General features: G+C 62.9%; 1 protein-coding gene across 1 annotated transcript; it reads left to right on the top strand.

Moving 5' to 3' along the window:
* Nucleotides 1-1,733: 1,733 nt before the first annotated feature.
* Nucleotides 1,734-21,581, top strand: Abca7 (ATP binding cassette subfamily A member 7). Its single transcript, XM_015996945.3, has 46 exons — nucleotides 1,734-2,052; nucleotides 2,135-2,228; nucleotides 2,510-2,651; nucleotides 2,734-2,840; nucleotides 2,929-3,002; nucleotides 3,285-3,365; nucleotides 3,949-4,159; nucleotides 4,244-4,383; nucleotides 5,574-5,690; nucleotides 5,776-5,943; nucleotides 6,175-6,404; nucleotides 6,757-6,933; nucleotides 7,151-7,373; nucleotides 7,486-7,707; nucleotides 7,792-7,993; nucleotides 8,374-8,484; nucleotides 8,978-9,149; nucleotides 9,392-9,523; nucleotides 10,599-10,738; nucleotides 10,880-11,017; nucleotides 11,242-11,429; nucleotides 11,506-11,563; nucleotides 11,703-11,980; nucleotides 12,166-12,202; nucleotides 12,463-12,555; nucleotides 12,721-12,878; nucleotides 13,046-13,170; nucleotides 13,254-13,352; nucleotides 13,617-13,904; nucleotides 14,015-14,047; nucleotides 14,162-14,339; nucleotides 14,423-14,592; nucleotides 15,033-15,210; nucleotides 15,333-15,448; nucleotides 16,057-16,201; nucleotides 16,303-16,426; nucleotides 16,734-16,863; nucleotides 16,943-17,063; nucleotides 17,145-17,207; nucleotides 18,176-18,282; nucleotides 18,499-18,640; nucleotides 18,740-18,874; nucleotides 19,123-19,226; nucleotides 19,379-19,471; nucleotides 20,329-20,569; nucleotides 21,315-21,581. Exons 1-46 carry the CDS (start codon nucleotides 1,987-1,989, stop codon nucleotides 21,465-21,467), a joined length of 6,504 nt encoding a protein of 2,167 aa, XP_015852431.1. The 5' UTR covers nucleotides 1,734-1,986; the 3' UTR covers nucleotides 21,468-21,581.
* Nucleotides 21,582-21,835: the final 254 nt, after the last annotated feature.

The following is a 21,835-nucleotide window of genomic DNA, read 5'->3' as shown; positions in this document are numbered from 1 at the left end:
CGTGGATCTACCCAGCCCCCCACCCCCCCACCCGCTCATGGTTTTGTGAAATAAACCAGATCCCCGCCCCCCCCCCCGGGGGGGTGAGAAACATCCGGGCGTTTTGCTCAAAATCCGAGAAACTATTGATTCTCATCTTAGAATGTTGGGCCACCACCTGATTCTGAAATCGCCTGGACTACTGAAGGGCTGAGAGGCTGTGGGTGAATGAGTGAGTGAATGAATGAATGAATGAATGGATGGACGTGGTTAGACCTCCATTTGGGGGATGAGCTCCTGGGGGCTTTACGTTAAAAGCCTGGCTAGAGGCTGGTGAGGGCACCAGGGTGTAAAGGCGCTTGCGGCCCAGCCTTCCGGGTGGGAGGCAAGGACAGACCCCAGGAAGCTTCCCGGGACCTCCAGAGTTGCTGCGCACGCACGCGTCCTGCCCCAATAAACAAATTAAAAATAAAGGCTGCGCCGGGCGGCGCCTTTAACCCCAGCACGGAGGAGAGAGGGTCTTGAGTTCGAGGCCAGCCTGGTCTGCAGTGACCTCCAGGCTCCCCAGGCCTCCCAAGGTGTGAGCCAGTCTCAAATAAATACTTAAGATTCCTTGGGGAGAGGAGACAGAGGGGTCTCCTGCAGCGGAGTGGTGTGAACTCAAAGGGAGGGGGGCGCCCCATTGTCCCCGACACGGTCGCGTCCCCCTGAAACCAACCTGATGCGGCCCGAAGCGGCCCCTTTAAGAAACCCGGCCCGGCGCGCCCAGGCCGTGGTCCCGCCCCCTCCAATGGCAAGGACCTGCGAGTGGCAGGAGCACCGTCCAATAGCAGCGCTGGGGGTGGGGCCGAGCGCAGCCTGGGGCCGCGGGTTGCGAAGGGCGTCGTCCGCCGTGCAGGGGGGCGCCTCTTAAAGGGGCCGCGCTCCCCCGCCGATGCCGGGCGGGGCGACGGTGGACGGAGTTTGGGGGGCTCAGAACGGTGAGAGGACCCCAGAGAGGGTGGAAGGCGGCGCCTGGCGAGCTGGGGGCGCTGTGGGGTGCGGGTGGGCGGGGCCGCGGCCCCTGATCAGCGGGGGGTTCCAGGCGAGCCCCTCCTCCCCGCCGCCCTTCCGCACCCTGCCCGCGAGTGTGGGAAAAAGTGGCCGCGGTTTCTCACGGCGGGCGCCCGGTCCCGTGGAGGGGCCTGGGCATCCTGCCGCCGCCGCGCCCCACTTCCCCAGTGACGCCGGCTCTCCCGGGTTCCCAAATCCCACTGTGCGGAGGACAAACGTCCGCGGGTGGACGGCGTCCGCGGGTGGACACCGCCGGTTCCCAGGCAGAGGGCGAAGCTTTGGCCACCGCCTTCCGGGTCAGCCTCAGTTTCCCTGTCCGTCTTATGAAGTAGGCCAGGGACACAGTCCTGGGGGCGGGGGAGAAGCGATCGGGAGCGGCTGGCTCGGGGCCGACCCCGCAGCCGGGGGTCGTCCGCCCCTCCGTTTGGCGCCGGGGGCCGGGCTCGCCCGTCTCCGGGTCCCTGCGGAGCGTGACTCTGCCCCTTGCGGAGCCTCAGTTTCCATCTCCGTGACGCAGGGCCAGCCGGACGCGAGGCCGCCCGCCCTGGGGACCGAGGCTGCGGGTCTGACCGCGGGTGCCCGGGGGCCGTGGGGTCCGGTCCCCGGGTCCCCGACCAGGCGGAGCCCGGAGCCCGAGGCCTGCGGTGCCAGCTCCGCCCCCCAAGAACGCGAACCGGGTCTTCCCGACCCCGGCCTTCAGCCCCCCGGGAGCGACCGCCCTTCCAGCCAATCAGCTACGGAGACGGCTGCGGGCCGGGCTCCCATTGGTCACCCCTTGATGTTTGCGGGGCTCTCTTTTCTGGAGATTCCCGCAGCTCAGTGAGAAGGAGGGTGCATGACGGGTGGATGGGAGGATGAAGATCGGACACCGTCAGGCATCTGCCTCGAGCCACACAGCTCATCCCCAGCCTGTGCGTCCTGTGCCCTCCGCTCCGTCCCCCGTCCGGAGTCACCATGGCCTTCTGCACGCAGCTGATGCTCCTGCTGTGGAAAAATTACACCTATCGCAGGAGACAGCCGGTAAAGCCCGGGGCGTGCAGGGGCGGGCGACGGCGGGCGCCCATCGCGGTCCCCCGGAGCCTCCTACACACTCTCCCCCCAGATCCAGCTGCTGGTGGAGTTACTCTGGCCTCTCTTCCTCTTCTTCATCCTGGTGGCCGTCCGCCACTCCCACCCTCCGCTGGAGCACCACGAATGTAAGACCCGCGGTGCGAGCCGCGCGCCTTTAACCCCAGCCCTCGGGAGGCAGAGGCAGGAGGATCGCTGTGAGTTCCAGGCCAGCCTGAGCTACAGAGTGAGATCCAGGACAGCCAGGGCTGCACAGAGAAACCCTGTTGAGAAAAAGAAAAGAAAAGAAAGAAAAAGCCCGCTGTGTGTAGTGGGGGGGGGACGAGCCTCTCCCGCCAAGCCCGGGGCCCGGGCCGAGCGCGGCGTGGCAGAAGTGAGGGCGACTCTGAGCAGGTGCCTCTGCCCCCAGGCCACTTTCCAAACAAGCCGCTTCCATCCGCGGGCACCCTGCCCTGGCTGCAGGGCCTTATCTGCAACGTCAACAACTCCTGCTTCCAGCAGCCAACGCCTGGCGAGAAGCCGGGGGTCCTGAGCAACTTTAAGGATTCCCTGTGAGTGGAGTGGGTGGGTGGGGCTGGCCCACGAGTGGCGTTTGGGACTGAGCCCCGCCTCCCACCCCCCCTCTGCCCCCAGGATCTCCAGACTCCTTGCCGATGCTCGCACAGTGCTGGCGGGGCGCAGCACCCGGGAGATGCTGGCTGCGCTGGGGAAGCTGACGCCCCTGCTCAGAGCGGCGGGAGGTAGAGGAAGAGGGAGCCCTCGGCTTGGGGTGGGGCAGCAGGCCCCTCAAGCTGAGCTTTGCCTCACACGGGCATCCTCTCCCCTCAGCCTGGCCGCAAGAGAGTCACCCACTGAACAAGCAAGCGTCATTGACCACTGAGCTCAAAAAGATCCTGCAAGGGGTGAGGAGGAGGGGCTGGCAGGGTCAGGGACTCCCGTGTGGGGCCTGGGCCGGGCCCTTCCTCTTCCAACCTTCCCGTACCTCATCTGTAAAAGGGGGTGATGGAGGCCGGGGCTCGGGGGTGGAGCTCTCACCTGCCGGGGCCGGGGCCGGGGCCCAGCTCCTCCGGCATCTCGGCACTCGGGGTGGAGGCAGGAGGATGGGAGTCTGAGGTCATCCTTGGCCTGAGGACTGCTGAGCAGTCCACCCCGGGTCTCAGCCGCGCTTGTTTTCTGGTTGACAGGCGTCCCTGGACCCTGTGCTTGGTGAAGCCCAGGATTCCGTGAGGAAGTTCTTGGATACCACCAGAGACCTTACCCAGGAGGTGAGAGGCCCCAGCCAGTCTCCACGCTGGCCAGGAAGCAGGAAGCAGGCAGGGGACGGGAGGGGAGGGGCCTACAGGTGGGCCCGGCCCGGCCTCACCCTGCGGGCGGGAAGAAGCTGTGTGGGGCTGTATTGCCACGGCTGCACTCAGAGGCTGGGCCGGGGAACTGAGGCTAGCCTGGGCTCCAGAGCAAGACAGCATCTCAGTCAAACAAACAAATACACAGCAGGGCTGGCGTTGAAGCTCAGTCGGCAGAGTGCTTGTAGCTCAGTCGGCAGAGTGCTTGTAGCTCAGTCAGCAGAGTGCTTGTAGCTCAGTCGGCAGAGTGCTTGTAGCTCAGTCGGCAGAGTGCTTGTAGCTCAGTTGGCAGAGTGCTTGTGGCTCAGTCGGTAGAGCGTTTGCCTAGCATGCATGAAATCCTGGATTCTACCCCTAACTCCCCATCGCGCCCTGTCAGGATGTAGACACTATATAGCAAGTAAGGCGACCAGCCTCACGAGACTGTTAAAATAAAATAAAATAAAATAAAATAAATGAACAAGTAAACAAAGGCGCCCAGCACCCCTCGGCGGCCCTTCTCCAGCTCCTGACGCTGCCCAGCCTGCTGGAGCTCCGAGCTCTGCTGCGGAGGCCCCGAGGGTCAGCCGGCCCGCTGGAGCTGGTCTCCGAGGCCCTCTGCAGCACCAAGGGGCCCAGCAGCCCCGGGGGCCTCTCCCTCAACTGGTACGATGCCAGCCAGCTCAACGAGATCGTGGGCCCGGAGCTGGCCCCAGCCCTGCCTGACAGCAGCCTCAGTGAGTCACTCGGCCCGTGGGTTCCGGGTGGGGCCGGTGGAGGGCGGGGGGACGCAGCGGGGCCTCACGTTACCCCGACACCAGGCCCTGCCTGCTCCCAGCTCATGGGGGCGCTCGATGACCACCCTGTGTCGCGACTGCTCTGGAGGCGCCTGAAACCGCTGATCCTCGGGAAAATCCTCTTTGCCCCTGACACAAACTTCACTCGGAAGCTCATGGCGCAGGTGAGACACAGGAAGGGACAGCAATCTGCACCGCAGCCTTTAGTGGGGGCCAGTAAGAGTGACAGCCTCAGTGAGGGCCGGGGGCATGGTCAGGTGGAGCCCCGCCCAGAACCCCCAGTGAGGGGCTGGGGGCGTGGTCAGGGTGGAGCCCCGCCTAGAATCCCCAGTGAGGGGCTGGGGGCGTGGTCAGGGTGGAGCCCCGCCTAGAATCCCCAGTGAGGGGCTGGGGGCGTGGTCAGATGGAGCCCCGCCTAGAATCCTCAGTGAGGGCTGGGGGCGTGGTCAGATGGAGCCCCGCCCAGAACCCCCAGTGAGGGGCTGGGGGCGTGGTCAGGGTGGAGCCCCGCCTAGAATCCCCAGTGAGGGGGCTGGGGGCGTGGTCGGGTGGAGCCCCGCCTAGAATACCCCAGTTAGGGCGGGGGCGTGGTCGGGGTGGAGCCCCGCCTAGAATCCCCAGTGAGAGGGCGTGGTCAGGGTGGAGCCCCGCCTAGAATACCCCAGTTAGGGCGGGGGCGTGGTCGGGGTGGAGTCCCGCCTAGAATCCCCAGTGAGGGGCTGGGGGCGTGGTCGGGTGGAGCCCCGCCTAGAATCCCCAGTGAGGGGCTGGGGGCGTGGTCAGAGTGGAGCCCCGCCTAGAATCCCCAGACAGGGGCTGGGGGCGTGGTCAGGTGGAACCCCGCCCAGAATCCCCAGTGAGGGGCTGGGGGCGTGGTCAGGGTAGAACTCAGCACCTAGGATCCCTCAGTTAGCAGCTCAGTGGGGACGGGGTATACCCAGAGCTCTGGGCTCCATCACTGGAACTCAAAATACAAAAACAGAAAGAAAGAGGGAGAGAGAGAGAGAACACAAGTTCAAGCCGTGGCTCTTGAGAGAACTAGGTTTATATCCTGACACTCAGAAGGAGTTCCAGCCTAAGCCTAGGGTGAGACGCTGTCTCAAAGGTAGGAAAAGAGGTCTCGTGACCGCGGCCGGTGCACGCCTCAGTCCCAGCGTTCCGGAGGCAGAGGCGGGCGGATCTCTGTGAGCTCCGGATCAGCCAGGGATGCTCAGTGACACTCGGTGGTGATGGTGATGATGGTGATGATGGTGATGAACAGAAAAGAGGCTCAGAGGTGGAGGGGCCAGCCCGCCGAGCTCAGAGCGGGGAGGTGGAGAGACGCGGCCTCGGCTGACTTGGCTGCCCCCTGCAGGTGAACCGGACCTTCGAGGAGCTGGCTCTCTTGAGGGACGTGCAGGAGGTCTGGGGGGTGCTGGGACCCCAGATCTTCACCTTCATGAATGACAGCGCGAACACGGCCATGCTTCAGGTGGGCTGGGCTGGGGTCGGCCACCTCCGGGCTAGGGTCCCCGGCGGGAAGGGGTGGACGGAGACCTGTCTTTCCCCTTCCCCAGAGGCTGCTGGAGGTGGACGGCTCAGGGCCCACGCAGCAGACGCCCAGGGCCCAGGAGCAGCTGGCTGCCGTCCGAGATTTTCTGGACCCCAGCAGGGGTGGCTACAGCTGGCGGGAGGCCCACGCCGACATAGGGCGCCTGGCAGGAATCCTGGGCCAGATCATGGAGGTGAGGGGTTGTCATAGACGGAGTGGGCCTTCCCCGGTGACCTGAAAGGGACCAGCGGCCAATCCTGTCCCGGACGGTGCAGCACAGAGAAATCTGGGCTTCGTTTATGTCTGAAGAGGGAGCCCACTGGCCATGTGTATGGTCACCCAGGGGTACGAGGGACCCAGGGGGAAGGGGCCGGGCACGGAGGGTTCAGTCGCACCCTAGAACTCATGCCTCCCCCCCCCCCAGTGTGTGTCCCTAGACAAGCTGGAGGCTGTGCCCTCCGAGGGCGCTCTTGTGTCCCGTGCCCTGGAGCTGCTGGGTGAGCGCCGCCTCTGGGCGGGCATCGTCTTCCTGAGCCCTGAGGACCCTCTGGACCCGTCGGAGCTGTGGTCTCCTGCCCTGGGTCCTGGCCACCTGCGATTCAAGATCCGAATGGATATCGATGACGTCACAAGGACCAACAAGATCAGGGACAAGTGAGGGAGGAGAGCTTGGGGGGAGGGGGGGACTGGGGGAGGCGCAGGGCCAAGACCGTGCCCGTCGGAGGTGATAGCCGGAACTAGGTGTGAGTGTGGCCAAGGGTCCGGGATAAGGTCTGGGGCGGGTAGTGCTGTGCAGCCAAGGGTTAGCCAAGGGCAATTGGGGGGCTAGCCTAGGACAAAGAGCGGCCAGCCAAGTGTATCATGGGACTTCCCAGGTGTGGAGACGGGGGGGGGGGGTAAGCAGCTAAGTGCATTGTTGAGTCTGGAAACGAACGGCTGATGGAAGGGGGCTCTGTGAGTTTCTTCGCTTCCACGCAGCTTACCCACCGAATCTGGCACCTCCCAGGTTTTGGGACCCGGGGCCATCTGCAGACCCTTTCATGGACCTTCGATATGTGTGGGGTGGCTTCGTGTACCTGCAGGACCTGCTGGAGCAGGCGGCGGTGCGTGTGCTGAGCGGAGGGGACGCCCGCACCAGCCTCTACCTGCAGCAGATGCCGCACCCCTGCTACGTGGATGATGTGTGAGAGCGTCCTCGCATCCTGTCTGGGCTCTGTGGTTTGGAGGGTCTCCCCATAAAGAAATAAAGTGGCCTGTGCTGGGAGCTGGCGCCCTCGGGCTGGATCAGCCCTCTGAGGATGCTGCTGAGCCTGGAGACCCCAGGGTGCCGTTTGAGCCACACCCGTGTGTGCGCCCTGTGCCGGGGATCTGCAGCTGCGCCCGCTTTCCCACCATTGCAGGTTCCTGCGCGTGCTGAGCCGGTCTCTGCCCCTGTTTCTGACTCTGGCCTGGATCTATTCCGTGGCGCTCACCGTGAAGGCCGTGGTGCGGGAGAAAGAGACGAGGCTGCGGGAAACCATGCGAGCCATGGGGCTGAGCCGCGCCGTGCTCTGGCTCGGCTGGTTCCTCAGCTGCCTGGGACCCTTCCTGGTCAGCACGGCGCTGCTGGTGTTAGTGCTCAAGGTGAGGGGTCCTCGATGCCGCCCCACCCCGCGCCCCGTGGAGTGAAGCTCGGACGCGCATCCCTAGCGCCCATCTCAGAGTGGGATCCTGAAAGTCTTGTGCTCTCTCCCAGCTAGGGAACATCCTTCCGTACAGCCACCCGGCTGTCGTCTTCTTCTTCTTGGCGGCCTTCGCGGTGGCCACCGTGGCTCAGAGTTTTCTGCTCAGCGCCTTCTTCTCCAGGGCCAACCTGGCAGCTGCCTGCGGGGGCCTCGCCTACTTCTCCCTCTACCTGCCCTATGTGCTGTGTGTCGCCTGGCGGGAGCGCCTGCCCCTGGGCGGCCTTGTCGCCGCGGTGAGGACTGTTCCAGCCTGTGAGGGGATGGATACCCACGGAGTGTAGCCAGCTCCCTGAGCCCCCGCCCCACTCTCCCCCCAGAGCCTGCTGTCCCCCGTGGCCTTCGGCTTCGGATGTGAGAGCCTGGCACTGCTGGAGGAGCAGGGGGACGGGGCGCAGTGGCACAATTTGGGCAGGGCCCCAGCGGAGGATGTCTTCAGCCTGGCGCAGGTGTCCGCCTTCCTGTTGCTGGACGCCGCCCTCTACGGCCTCGCCCTCTGGTACCTGGAGGCCGTCTGCCCAGGTGGGCCACAGGGGAAGGGGCTCCAGGTGGGGAACACACCGGCTCCCCGGAGTGTTCCTGGGCACCAGGAGAGATGTTTTAGGGTGTGTCGCTGGGATATTGAAGTGCACAGACTTTACCTCCTGCTGTTTGGTGTCTGGGTTAGAGTACCGCCCAGGATGGGTGGAGCTTCCCTCTGGGGCACACTCTCCCTGTCCTGGCCACAAGACACCACATTTTAGGGCACGTCTCTGGGATATTGGGTTTCTGGAAGTACATTTCCTAGCTGACACTACCTCTGAGGGGCAGGGCCCCTGGGTGCCCCGATTCCAAGTGTGTGGCCTGGGAGTTCTCACATCTCAGGGGTGTGACAAGTGTAACCAAGCGCCACTTCCCACCAGGCCAGTATGGGATCCCTGAGCCATGGAATTTCCCCTTTCGGAGGAGCTACTGGTGTGGGCCTGGATCTCCCCAGAGTTCTGTCTTGGCCCCTGCCCCACAAGATACCAAGGGTGAGGCCCATGACAATTATTAACCTTTTGCTGCTTTTGGCTCCCTTGTCTCCCCTAGAGAAACAGGTCCTGCAACTCAATGCCCTGGACACCCCAGGTCCCCTAGGGATCCCCCAGAGCCTTGTGCATGTTTGCAAGCATTCTACCCCTGAATGACATCTCAGCCCCTCTCTGCTGGCTTCTGTGCGGGGGCTCTATCCCCGAGCCATGCCCCAGTTCCTTCTGGGGGCCTCTAGACAGAGACTGTACCCCTGAGCCACGTTTGTTTGTTTGTTTGTTTGTTTGTTTGTTTGTTTGTTTGTTTGAGACAGGGTCTCACTAAGTTGCCCGGGCTGACCTTCAGCTCACGAGCATCCCTTCCTTAACCTCCTAAGTGGCTGAGGTGACCATCCTGCACCATGCCCATCTCCCTTAACTCTCCTAGGACCCTAATTCCACTGACCAGCTCTGAGGGACCCCCAGGTCCACAGCTGACCCTGTCCTCCCTCCACAGTTCTGGTGGAAGAGCCACCACCTGGCCTCCTTCCTGGCGTCTCCATCCGTGGCCTGAAGAAGCATTTCCGTGGCTGTCCACGGCCAGCCCTGCGAGGACTCAGCCTTGAATTCTACCAAGGCCACATCACTGCCTTTTTGGGTCACAACGGGGCTGGCAAGACGACTACACTGTGAGCCGCCAGCCGCTACGCCCCTTCCCTCAGTTTCCCCATCTAGTCCACGCACCGGGGTCGGGGGGGTCCCAGGCGTGCAGGGGAGCAGGGAACTGGGTCTGGTTTGCACACACGTAGAGAGGATACTGCGCTGCTCTGGACCCGCTCCCCTCCCCTGGACAAGGGGCACACAGCACCCTGTGAGTGTAGGCGGCCCTCTGTCCCTGAGGGCAGCTTCCCTGAGATCCCCGCATCCACAGGTCCATCTTGAGTGGTCTTTTCCCACCCAGCGGTGGCTCGGCCTCCATCCTGGGCCATGATGTGCAAACCAGCATGGCAGCCATCCGGCCCCACCTGGGCATCTGCCCACAGTACAACGTGCTGTTTGACCTGTGAGTCCTGCGGGGCCTGGACGGGGGCGGTGGGAGGGGCCTGGCATCGTCTGAGACACACACACACACACAGACACACACACACAGACACACACACACAGACACACACACAGACACACACACACAGACACACACACAGACACACACACACAGACACACACGCACCACACACACGCACCACACACACAGACACACACCACACACACACACACCACACACACACACCACATACACAGACACACACACCACACACACACACCACACACACACACCACACACACACACCACACACACAGACACACACACCACACACACACACCACACACACACACCACACACACACACCACACACACAGACACACACACACAGACACACACACACAGACACACCACACACACACCACACACACACACCACACACACACACAGACACACACACCACACACACACCACACACACACACCACACACACACACAGACACACAGACACCCCACACACACATCACACACACGCACCACACACACACCACACACACACACCACACACACACCACACACACACCACACACACACAGACACACACACACCACACGAACACTCATGCACACATGCACACACACGCACACACGCGCACACACACTCACACGTATACATGCACACACGCACACTCACGCACACACACGCACACACCACACGCACACATACACACACACACACCACACACACACACCACACACACACAGACACACACACACCACACGCACACTCATGCACACATGCACACACACGCATGCACACACGCACACACGCATACATGCACACACGCACACTCACGCACACACACATACACGCACACTCACGCACACACACCACACGCACACCACACACTCACACTCACGCACACACGCTCACGCACACATACACCACACACACATACACACGCACACATACACCACACACACACACACACCACATGCACACTCACGCACACACGCACACTCATGCGCACACGCACACACGCGCACACACACACACACACCCCAAGGGAGTCACTGCGCATCGCCCCTGGCCACAGGCTGACGGTGGATGAGCATATGTGGTTCTACGGGCGTCTGAAAGGCGTGAGCGCAGCTGCCCTGAGCTCTGAGCAGGAACGTCTCATACGGGATGTGGGGCTCGTCCCCAAGCGGGACACACAGACGCGGCACCTCTCCGGTGAGTAGGCCTGGAGAGGCCGCCTCCGTGGGGCGTAGAACTTCGGGTGGCTGGCGGGGCGCTGGGGTATACTCGGGTGGGGAACTGAGGCTGCCCCACAGCTGGGAGGGTCACATCAGGATTGCCACTCTCTCCACCCAGGCGGCATGCAGCGGAAACTGTCTGTGGCCATTGCCTTTGTGGGTGGCTCTCGGGTAGTGATCCTGGATGAGCCCACTGCTGGTGTGGACCCCGCTTCTCGACGCGGCATTTGGGAGCTGCTGCTGAAGTACAGAGAAGGTAAGAGCTGGAAGATGGGGCAGAGCAGCCCATAGAACAGGTTCCCCTGGTTTCTGCTTGAGGGGCAAAAAAAAAAAGGTTTCTGAGTATGAAATGCTGGGATGGGGTTTTGAGGGATGCGCAGGAGTTTTCTGCATAGGGTTAGGCATTCCTGAGAGACACTGCCACGTGGGTAGAGGCCTGGTGAGCCCAGCGGCTCACATGGTTTGGGTCCCCATGTCCAGATCGCACACTGATCCTCTCCACTCACCACCTGGATGAGGCGGAGCTCCTGGGAGACCGCGTGGCCATGGTGGCGAACGGTTCTTTGTGCTGCTGCGGGTCCCCGCTTTTCTTGCGTCGACACTTGGGCTGCGGTTACTACCTGACGCTGGTGAAGAGTCCTCAGGGCCCCGACACCCAGGCTTCGGAGGTGAGGGCTGGGACTGGCCGCTGAGCCCTGTCCCCAGCTGCCCCACGGACACGGACCACTGTCTTTCTCTACGAAGGGAGACAGCGGGGACCCCAGACGGAAGCAGAAACCAGACAGCGAGGGCACCGTGGCGGGTGAGACTGGGCCCGGGGACCCTAAGGGAACGCCGGGGGCCAGCAGCCACCTACCTCAGCACCAGCGCTCAAGACCCCAGACTGTCCGGACGCCTGTCCTTCCGTAGCCCTGGCCAAAAAGTCCTTCACCCTGACACAGGGACACCCCTCACCCGAGGAGCCTCGGACGGCAGCGGCCGGGCCCCAGCTCCTGACGCGGCCTCCATCACCCCGAGGACACCCCGGATACTGGACCTAGTGCGGCGCCATGTTCCTGGAGCTCAGCTGGTGGAGGAGCTGCCCCATGAGCTGGTGCTGGCACTGCCCTATGCGGGGGCCCTGGATGGCAGCTTTGCCATGGTCTTCCAAGAGCTGGACCGGCAACTGGAGGCTCTGGGACTCACCGGCTATGGGATCTCGGACACCAACCTGGAGGAGGTGTGGGACCTCGTGGGGTTTTGAAGGGTGAATAGGAGTCTGCTTATGGGTGGCAAGGGGGGGATCCAGGCAGGAAAGATGGCTCTTAGGGAGGGTGGGTGGCTTGGATGTCTCTTGAGGAGGTCTGGGGGAACCAGTGGTTTATGGGGGGTCCCTCCTACGAGTCTCTTGCTCTGTCTCCTCAGATCTTCCTAAAGGTGGTGGAGGACGCACACAGAGAAGGTTCGCCATAGCTCTGGGACCCTGCAACCGAACCCTGGTTCGGAGTCAGAACAGGCCTGAGACCCGTTACTCATCCCCGGCTGGGTCTGTCCTCAGGGCAGAACCCCAGGTTCCTCCCCGGTGCCCCCCTCTCTCCCCCCCCCCAGTGCCGGCCTCAAGCCCTCTGTCTGAATGCTGCCCCTTCCCTGCTCTGGGCTCTGGCATGGTTTCCCCGGGAAGCAGGACCCTGTCCCCGACCCTGAACCCCGCTGGCTCCACAGGAGGTGACTGCGGACAGCACCTGCACCCCCGTACCGCCGCTCCACCGCTGCACGCGGGGCCAGAGGCGTCAGCCCTGGAGAACGGGGAGCTGGGTGAGTCTCTCGCCTGCTCACACCCCGCCCCGCCCCATCACCCCCCCCCCCCGAGGTGCCGGAGCTCACCTTCCCGTCCCCATCACCCCCCGAGGTGCGGGAGCTCACCTTCCCGTCCCCCTCACCCCCCCGAGGTGCCGGAGCTCACCTTCCTGTCCCCCACAGCTCGGCTGATGCTGGATCCCCAGGCCCCGCAGGGCTCCACACGCGGCATCGGCGCTGCTCGGGTGCAAGGCTGGACGCTGACCTGCCAGCAGCTCCGGGCTCTGCTCCACAAGCGCCTCCTGCTGGCCCGCCGCAGCCGCCGGGGCCTGTTTGCACAGGTTTGAGGGGGCCCTGCGCCACCCAGGAGGCCTGACTGCCTGGGCCGTCCGGTGTCCGCGCTGGCTGTCCACTCAGGGGTTTCATTCCTGCGGAGGGTGCTGGGGAGCCCCGGGGCGGGAGCGGGGTGGGGTGCGTGGAGGTGGGTGCTGACCACACCGTCCCCCAGATTGTGCTGCCTGCTCTCTTCGTGGGCCTGGCCCTGCTTTTCAGCCTCATCGTCCCTCCGTTCGGCCAGTACCCGCCCCTGCAGCTCAGCCCGGCCATGTACGGCCCCCAGGTCTCCTTCTTCAGGTGGGTGCTGGGCATCGTGGGCAGGTGACTGTGGGCAGGCGACGGGATAGCCACAGTCACAGTGCTGACCTGTCACCCCACAGTGAGGACGCCCCCGGGGACCCCAGCCGGGCGAAGCTGCTGGAGGCGCTGCTGAGCCAGGCTGGGCTGCGGGACCCCGGTCTGCAGGGCACAGCTGCCAGGTGAGGCTGACCCGGCCAACTGTCCTTGGCATGTCCCCTGCCCCAGAAACTGCCTCAGTTTCCCCCCAGACTCTGCCTCAGCTTCCTTGCCTGGTCTCTGCCTTGATTTCCCTCTGAGTTCCCACCTCAGTTTCCCTCCACAGCTCCTGGCCTCTGTTCCCCTCTGGCCCCGGTGAGCGGGCCTCCCTCGCCTCATGGGAATGTGGGGTCTGTGTCTGCTAGCACCCCCTTTCCCAGCACCCACAGCCCTTTCCGACTCCATAGAGGAACCGAGTGCACACACTCCTTGGCCTGCTACTTCACGGTCCCCGAGGTCCCTGCAGATGTGGCCAGCATCCTGGCCAGTGGTAACTGGACTCCAGACTCTCCGTCCCCAGCATGCCAATGCAGCCAGCCCGGGGCCCGCCGCCTGCTGCCAGACTGCCCGGCCGGAGCTGGGGGTCCACCGCCACCCGAGGCCATGGCTGGCTTGGGGGAGGTGATCCAGAATCTCACTGGCCGAAATGTGTCTGACTTCCTGGTGAAGACTTACCCCAGCCTGGTGCGCCGGGGGTAAGCACCAGGCTGTGTGTGCCAGCACTGGGGAGGCCGGGTGGTCCCCATGCCCCATACTGACCCTTCCCATTCAACTGTATCACTCTGTTTCCCTGTGTGTCCTGCAGCCTGAAGACTAAGAAGTGGGTGGATGAGGTCAGGTGAGATGGGACCTGGTGTGGGAAACCCTGTCTGTCCCTTTCCCACACCCTCTGCTGGCCTGCCCCCCCCCCCAGCTCCTCAGTCTCCATCTCCACCCCCAAACCATTCCCCAGATACGGGGGCTTCTCCCTGGGAGGCCGAGACCCAGACCTGCCCTCGGGGCGTGAGGTGGTCCGCACAGTGGCAGAGATGCGGGCGCTGCTGAGCCCCCAGCCTGGCAATGCCCTAGACCGTATCCTGAACAACCTCACTCAGTGGGCCCTTGGCCTTGACGCCCACAACAGCCTTAAGGTGGGAGCTGGGGCCAGCAGGTGGTGGCTGGGGGCATCCACGGCCACTCGCCTCTCAGGCCTCATGGCCCTTGATCCGTTCAGATCTGGTTCAACAACAAGGGCTGGCATGCCATGGTGGCCTTTGTGAACCGAGCCAACAATGGACTCCTACATGCCCTCCTGCCATCCGGCACGTCCCGCCGTGCCCACAGCATCACAACGCTCAACCACCCTTTGAACCTGACCAAGGAGCAGCTGTCGGAGGCTGCACTGTGAGTCCATCCACTTGCTCTCAGTGGTCTGTTGCTCAGGGGTGGTGGGGACTGGATCGGAGCCTTCCCTGGCCCGGGCTGGTGACAGAATGTCATCCCCACACTGGAAAGGCCAGGCAGTGCGATGGCGCATGCCTTGAATCTCAGGACACAGGAGGCAGAGGCAGGTGATCTTTGTGAGTTTAAGGCTAGCCTGGTCTACTTACATAGAAAGTTCCAAGCTATGTAGAGAGACCCTGTCTCCAAACAAACAAAAACAAAGAGACTTTCAGGATGAAATACATCCGGGCACCCTGGATCTTGTCCCACTTTTAAGGACCCAGACCTCTCCCATGCCCGTGTCCCCAGACTGCCATGTCCTCTCCTGCCGGGAATCAGTCCCAGAGACCCAGCATCACGCCCCATTTCTCTCTGAGCCACTCCCCACCTCTCGCCCGCAGGGTGGCCTCCTCGGTGGACGTCCTTGTCTCCATATGTGTGGTCTTCGCCATGTCCTTTGTCCCAGCCAGCTTCACCCTGGTCCTCATCGAGGAACGTGTTACCAGAGCCAAACACCTGCAGCTGGTCAGCGGCCTGCCTCAAACCCTCTACTGGCTCGGCAATTTCCTCTGGGACATGGTATGTGTGGCTGGCCACCTGGTAGGGGTGGGCGGGCACCTGGCCACAAGGCGGGGGGGGGGGGGGGGGGGGAGCTGGCCCTGGCCCCTGAGCGACTGAGGTGACGCCTGTCTCCGGTACAGTGTAATTACTTGGTGGCGGTGTGCATAGTGGTGCTCATCTTCCTGGCCTTTCAGCAGAGGGCCTACGTGGCGCCGGAGAACCTGCCTGCCCTCTTACTCTTGCTACTGCTGTATGGGTGAGACCCCCGCCCCTTGAGGTCTGCTCTTCTTGTGGGGGGAGGAGATCCATAGTAACCGGAGCAAAAGACTCTCAGGTCCAATAGGACCTCAAGAATGGTAGGATTCAGGGGCTGGAGAGATGGCTCAGTGGTTAACAATACTGACTACTCTTTCAGAGGACCCAGGTTCAGTTTTCAGCACCCACATGATGGCTCACAACCTTCTGTAACTGCACTTTCAGGGGATCCGATGCCCTCTTCTGACCTCTGCAGGCACCAGGCACACACATAATGCGTGTACATAGAAGCAGCCAAACACTCATGCACATAAATAAAAATGTGTATCTTTTTAAAAAATCTTTTTTAAAAAAAGGCCTTTAATTCCAGCACTTGGGAGGCAGAGGCAGGTGGATTACTGTGAATTCAAGGATAACCTGGGCTTCATAGTGAGACCAGGTTGGGGGGCGGGGAATTAGAATTGGGAGCTAGCCAATGTGGCCTTAAAAGCTCATCACATCCTGGCACCTAATACAGACCTGAGGCACATAGTACAGATCTGAGGGGGCTTATCCTGGGGGCCACCCAGTGTGTCGTCACTGGTGGCACTTGTCACCCTTCCCTTTCAGCTGGTCCATCACGCCTCTAATGTACCCAGCCTCCTTCTTCTTCTCCGTGCCCAGCACGGCCTATGTGGTACTCACCTGCATTAACCTCTTCATTGGCATCAACAGCAGCATGGCCACTTTTGTGCTGGAACTGCTTTCCGATCAGGTGGGATCTTGTCACAAAACCTGGGGCGAGGGCTAGGCTGAGTCAGTGGGCGCTGTTGGGCTTAGCTGCTGACCTACTAGGCTCTCCCTGCCCCTGAACAGAACTTGCAAGAAGTGAGCCGGATTCTGAAGCAAGTGTTTCTTATCTTCCCCCACTTCTGCCTGGGCCGAGGACTTATCGACATGGTGCGGAACCAGGCCATGGCAGACGCCTTTGAGCGCCTGGGTGAGAACTTCTGTCCAATGGGGATTGTGAACAGCCCCAGTGGGAGGGTTGTCTCCGAATCTGGATGTATGAGATGGGGACACATTAACTGGACAATTTTAGGTGGTACAAAAATGATGTCAAATTAAAAGCGAGGAAAAGGTAATTAAAGCGTCATATAATGAAAGGTCTATGACCACACATAAAAGAAGATGTGAAACTTTATCGTCTAGGTCAGCTGTGCCTTAGCAGCACAGGCCGTGGTCACTTTTCTTGAATCCGAGGTGAACTGGACAGAGGGGAGACCCAGTGCCTCCTGTCCACACAGGAGACAATCAATTCCAGTCACCCCTACGCTGGGACATCGTCGGCAAGAACCTTCTGGCCATGGTGGCCCAGGGACCCCTGTTCCTGCTCGTCACGCTCCTGCTCCAGCACCGCAGTCACCTCCTCCCACAGTCAGTGGGGACCAGGGGACCAGGTGAGGGTGGTGGCGGCCGCATCCTTCCCTGGGTCCACTGACCTGTCTGTCCTCAGACCCAAACCGGGACCGCTGCCGCCCCTGGATGAGGAGGATGAGGATGTAGCCCGAGAGCGGGAGCGGGTGACCAAGGGGGCCACCAAGGGGGACGTGCTGGTCCTCCGGGACTTGACCAAGGTAGGCACAGGGTGGGGACAGGCGCCAGGTCGGGGCTGGCACGGGCACTCTGTCCCTTCTCAAGAGGCCCCACCCCTACAGGTATACCGTGGGCAGAAGAGTCCGGCTGTGGATCGCCTGTGCCTGGGGATCCCCCCTGGGGAGGTGAGTCTGGGGCAGAGAGCTCCGTGCTGGGTCAGGCAAGGCTGGAGGCTCCTCGCTGTCTGTCTGTCCACCTCCACCGAGCCCCTTCAGTGACCCCACTTTCCTGAGCACTGGCCATGCTCACGTCACCCTTCATTAAGCCCCTGCTGTTACCTAATTTTTACTTATTTACTTATTTTTGGTGTTCGAGACAGAGTTTCTCTATGTAACAGTCTTGGCTGTCCTGGAGCTCATTTAGTAGCCCAGGCTGGACTCGAACTCACTGAGATCTGCCTGCCTGTGCCACTGCCGCCGCCCAGCCCTGTTACCTAATTTTTAAAATTGTGTTTATTTTTGTGGCACTAGAAATCAAACCCAGAGCCTCAGGCATGCCCAGCCGAGGCTACCCCACGCACCCAGACCCTCACTGGAGCACCCTAGGCTGTGACTCTGCTGCTGAGCTATGCCCCACTCCGAGCTCCTAATCCAGCCGTCAGCCCTCATTAGGCACCTACTGTGTGCTCACATTTTTGAGCACCAGCTGTGGCCACCAGAGGCATACTGAACGCCACTGTGGGGACGCCGTCCCTTCCCACGCGCTGACAGCATTGAGTCTTCGCTCTGTACACGGCCACGCCAAGTCCTTCTCAGTTAAAACTCCTCAGGAGCCCGTTTCTGCCTTCAAGGCCTTGGACACATGCAAACTCATTAGCTGGCCGTGGTTCACGGGCTGCCTACCAGGGAGTCAGAACACATCCATGAACGCACGTGAGCCTACTGAGGCAGGAGGGTCCCGTGTTCAAGGTCGTCTTTGCCTACATAGGGAGTTCAAAGCCAGCCTGGGTCACACGAGACCCTAGGTGCCCAAAACCATTCTCTGCCTCTCCCAGCCCCCACCCCCTGCCCTCACCCTTCCATGGGGTAGCACCGGGGGCTGTGGGTTGTGGCCCCGGCCTTGGGCTGTGAAGGGTTTTGTGGGTTCCTTTCAGTGCTTTGGGCTGCTGGGCGTCAATGGGGCAGGGAAGACGTCCACCTTCCGCATGGTGACAGGGGACACGCTGCCCAGCAGCGGCGAAGCGGTGCTGGCCGGACACAGGTGAGACGTTCCTGGTGGGGGCCTGTGTGTCCTGCACCCTGGGTCTTCCCCCATCGGTCCGTGAGTGGACGTGGTACTTCACCAGGCCACTGCCTGGGATCTGCGTCCCCCTGTGCATGGCCCACGTGCCCTGGGACTCCCCGCACACACCTCTGCGCCTGTGCAGTCCTGCATGGGTGGCCTGCAAGCTCATGAGCCTCGTGTCCCCACCCCCAGCGTGGCCCAGGATCCAGCTGCCGCACACCGCAGCATGGGCTACTGCCCCCAGTCTGACGCCATCTTCGACCTGCTGACGGGCCGCGAACACCTGGAGTTGTTTGCGCGCCTGCGCGGGGTACCCGAGGCCCAGGTTGCCCAGGTGAACTCGCCCTGCCCCTATGCTTACTGTGGCCTGGCCCCTCTCGGTGTGGTCCCGCCCACGCTCACACACCCCAACACCCCACACACACCTCCACAGACAGCGCTCTCAGGCCTGGTGCGCCTGGGCCTCCCCAACTACGCAGACCGACCCGCGGGCACCTACAGCGGAGGGAACAAGCGGAAGCTGGCCACCGCCCTGGCTCTGGTTGGGGACCCAGCAGTGGTCTTTCTGGTGCGTGGAGGCAGGGACTGAGTGGGTTGTGGGTGGGACCCGAGTGGGATGGGACCTGGCCTTGGTGAGGTGGGGTCTAAGCTGGTGGGGGCCTTAGGGGCGGTGCCTGTGCAAGACAGGGCTCCATTTGGGCGTGGCCTGGGCAGGGTGGGGCCTGATTGGAGTGTGCCTGGGCTTGGACGGGGCGGAGCCCCAGGAGGCAGGTTTTGAGCGGGTCCGGGGCTGTCACTGGGGTCCCTCCTTCGCAGGACGAGCCCACCACAGGCATGGACCCAAGTGCACGGCGGTTTCTCTGGAACAGCTTGCTGTCCGTGGTGCGCGAGGGCCGCTCCGTGGTGCTCACCTCGCACAGGTGAGCACCATACTGCTCCGGGGCCACCTTGCAGGATGGGGCGATCCCGACCCTGGTGAGGGGCCGAGGGTGAGAGAGCTCCAGGGATGGGAGAGAGCCTGGCCGCTGAGCGGGTTGGGCCCAGCTGCGCTCACTCTGTCTGTCGCCCACAGCATGGAGGAGTGCGAGGCTCTCTGCACGCGCCTGGCCATCATGGTGAACGGGCGCTTCCGATGCCTGGGGAGCGCGCAGCATCTCAAAGGCAGGTGAGCAGGGCGCGGCGGGCCGGCTCCTCGGCCTGACCTGCGTCGGGGAGGCGGGGACAGGAGGGATACAGGACCCGATGGAGGCGCCGAGGTGGTGGGTGCGGTTAGAAGGGCTAATCAGGGCTGTGGAGGTGGAGCCTGCAGAGCTGGGTGTGGACACTGGCGAGCTGGAAAGGCCTTGGCGAGTGGGAAGAGTTTGCGTGGGTCCCGGAGGGTGGGTGGGTAGGGTTAGAGTGCATGGGCGGGGCCAGGCGAGGGGCGGAGCCAATGCGCAGAGAACTGAGTCACTTGTAGGGGGTGGAGCCAGAAAGAATTGGAGCGAATTATAGGGTGTGGGCGGGGTTTATTCTATGTGGGCGTGGTTACGGTGTAAAAGGCGGAGCCACACGGGTAAAGTGTCATTTGTAGGCACGAAACTGGAGGGCTTAAGGGTGGCATGGGGATGTGGGCGGGGTTAGAGCGTATGTTGGCTGGGCTGGGCCATGGGGGGCGGGACCACCACGGGGATATGGTAAGGTTCATTTGCAGGGGTCCAAAGGGCAGGGCCACATGGTGCTTCCTAGGGCCGGAGCCAGACAGTATAAGGGGAGCCTGGGGGGGTGGATGTGTTCACAGGAGGGCTTTCTGGATGGGGACCAGGGTAGGTGAGGGGTGTCTGTCCTGACACAGGTGTGTCAGCTCCTCTGAGTGGGCGTGGCCTCTTAGGGTCATGGTGGTGCCTCCCAAGCAGAGTAGGGTGAGGAGGAACTGGGTTAGGTCCGGGTATACAAGGCAGGCTAGTGGGTGTAAGGGGCAGCAGCGAGGGTTCTAGAAGCAGCGAGGGCCGTGGCCTGCATCCCTGGCCCTGTCCCCTCCAGGTTCGGGGCTGGCCACACACTGACCCTCAGGGTCCCACCGGCTCAGCCGGAACCGGCGATAACCTTCATCATGGCCACCTTCCCGGGTGCTGAGCTCCGGGAAGTGCATGGCGGCCGCCTGCGGTTCCAGCTGCCACTCGGGGGCAGCTGCACCTTGGCACGCGTGTTCCGCGAGCTGGCTGCGCAAGGCAAGGACCACGGCGTGGAGGACTTCTCCGTTAGCCAGACCACGCTGGAGGAGGTGACGTCGGGAACCACGGCAGGGCCCGGAGGGAAGAGCTGGGCACCCCCCCACCCCGGGCACCCCCCCACCCCAGGCTGACATCTCCCCACCCCGGGTACACCCCCACCCTGGGCTGACATCTCCCCACCCCGGGTACACCCCCACCCCGGGCTGACATCCCTCCACCCCAGGCTGACATCTCCCCACCCCGGGCTGACATCCCCCCACCCCGGGCTGACATCCCCCCACCCCAGGCTGACATCTCCCCACCCCGGGCTGACATCTCCCCACCCCAGGCTGACATCTCCCCACCCCGGGCTGACATCTCCCCACCCCGGGCTGACATCCCCCCACCCCAGGCTGACATCTCCCCACCCCGGGCTGACATCTCCCCACCCCGGGTACACCCCCACCCCGGGCTGACATCCCCCCACCCCGGGCTGACATCCCCCCACCCCGGGCTGACATCCCCCCACCCCAGGCTGACATCCCCCCACCCCGGGCACCCCCCCACCCCGGGCACCCCCCCACCCCGGGCTGACATCCCCCCACCCCAGGCTGACATCCTCTCACTCCGGGCACCTCCCCACCCTGGGCTGACATCCCCCCACCCCGGGCTGACATCTCCCCACCCCGGGCACCCCCCCACCCCGGGCTGACATCCCCCCACCCCGGGCACCCCCCCACCCCGGGCTGACACCCCCCCACCCCGGGCTGACATCTCCCTCCCTGCCTCTCGGTCTCCTCCATGTCACCCTGTCAGGTGTTCCTGTATTTCTCCAAAGACCAAGGGGAAGAGGAGACGGACAGCCAGCAGGAGGTGGCAGCCGGGGAGGTTTTCACACCGGGCCTGCAGCACCCCAAACGTGTCAGCCGATTTCTGGAAGACCCCAGCTCTGTGGAGACCATGCTCTGAGCATGCCTGCCTTGGGACTGAGTGGTAAAGGCCAGGCAGAGGGTCCCTGAGCCACACACTGGCTCCCGGAGAGCCCAGGGCCCTGGAAGAAATAAAGAGAGAGGAGAAGAGTGAGGCAGCAGCCGTGTGTTTATGTTTTGGGAGCCCTGGCTCTGTACGAGTCTCACACACTACCGCACGTACAGTGTGTGCTTGTGGCTGCGGTCGCAGGGGTGATGGCCGCTGTGACAGCTACAGCCACCTGGACCCCAAGCAGTGTGGGGCGAGCCTAGGCGTGAGATGTGGGCACGCCCAGGCCTCTGGTCACATGTACCCTGACCTGCATATACCTGTGTGGATCTGGCACCAGAGGGCGGGACTTGTGAGTG

This window comes from Peromyscus maniculatus, chromosome 22 (assembly GCF_049852395.1).
Source record: "Peromyscus maniculatus bairdii isolate BWxNUB_F1_BW_parent chromosome 22, HU_Pman_BW_mat_3.1, whole genome shotgun sequence".
NCBI classification, from domain to species: Eukaryota; Metazoa; Chordata; class Mammalia; order Rodentia; family Cricetidae; genus Peromyscus; species Peromyscus maniculatus.
Note: the sequence above shows the minus strand (reverse complement) of the source record. Positions and strands in the feature narration are given on the sequence as shown.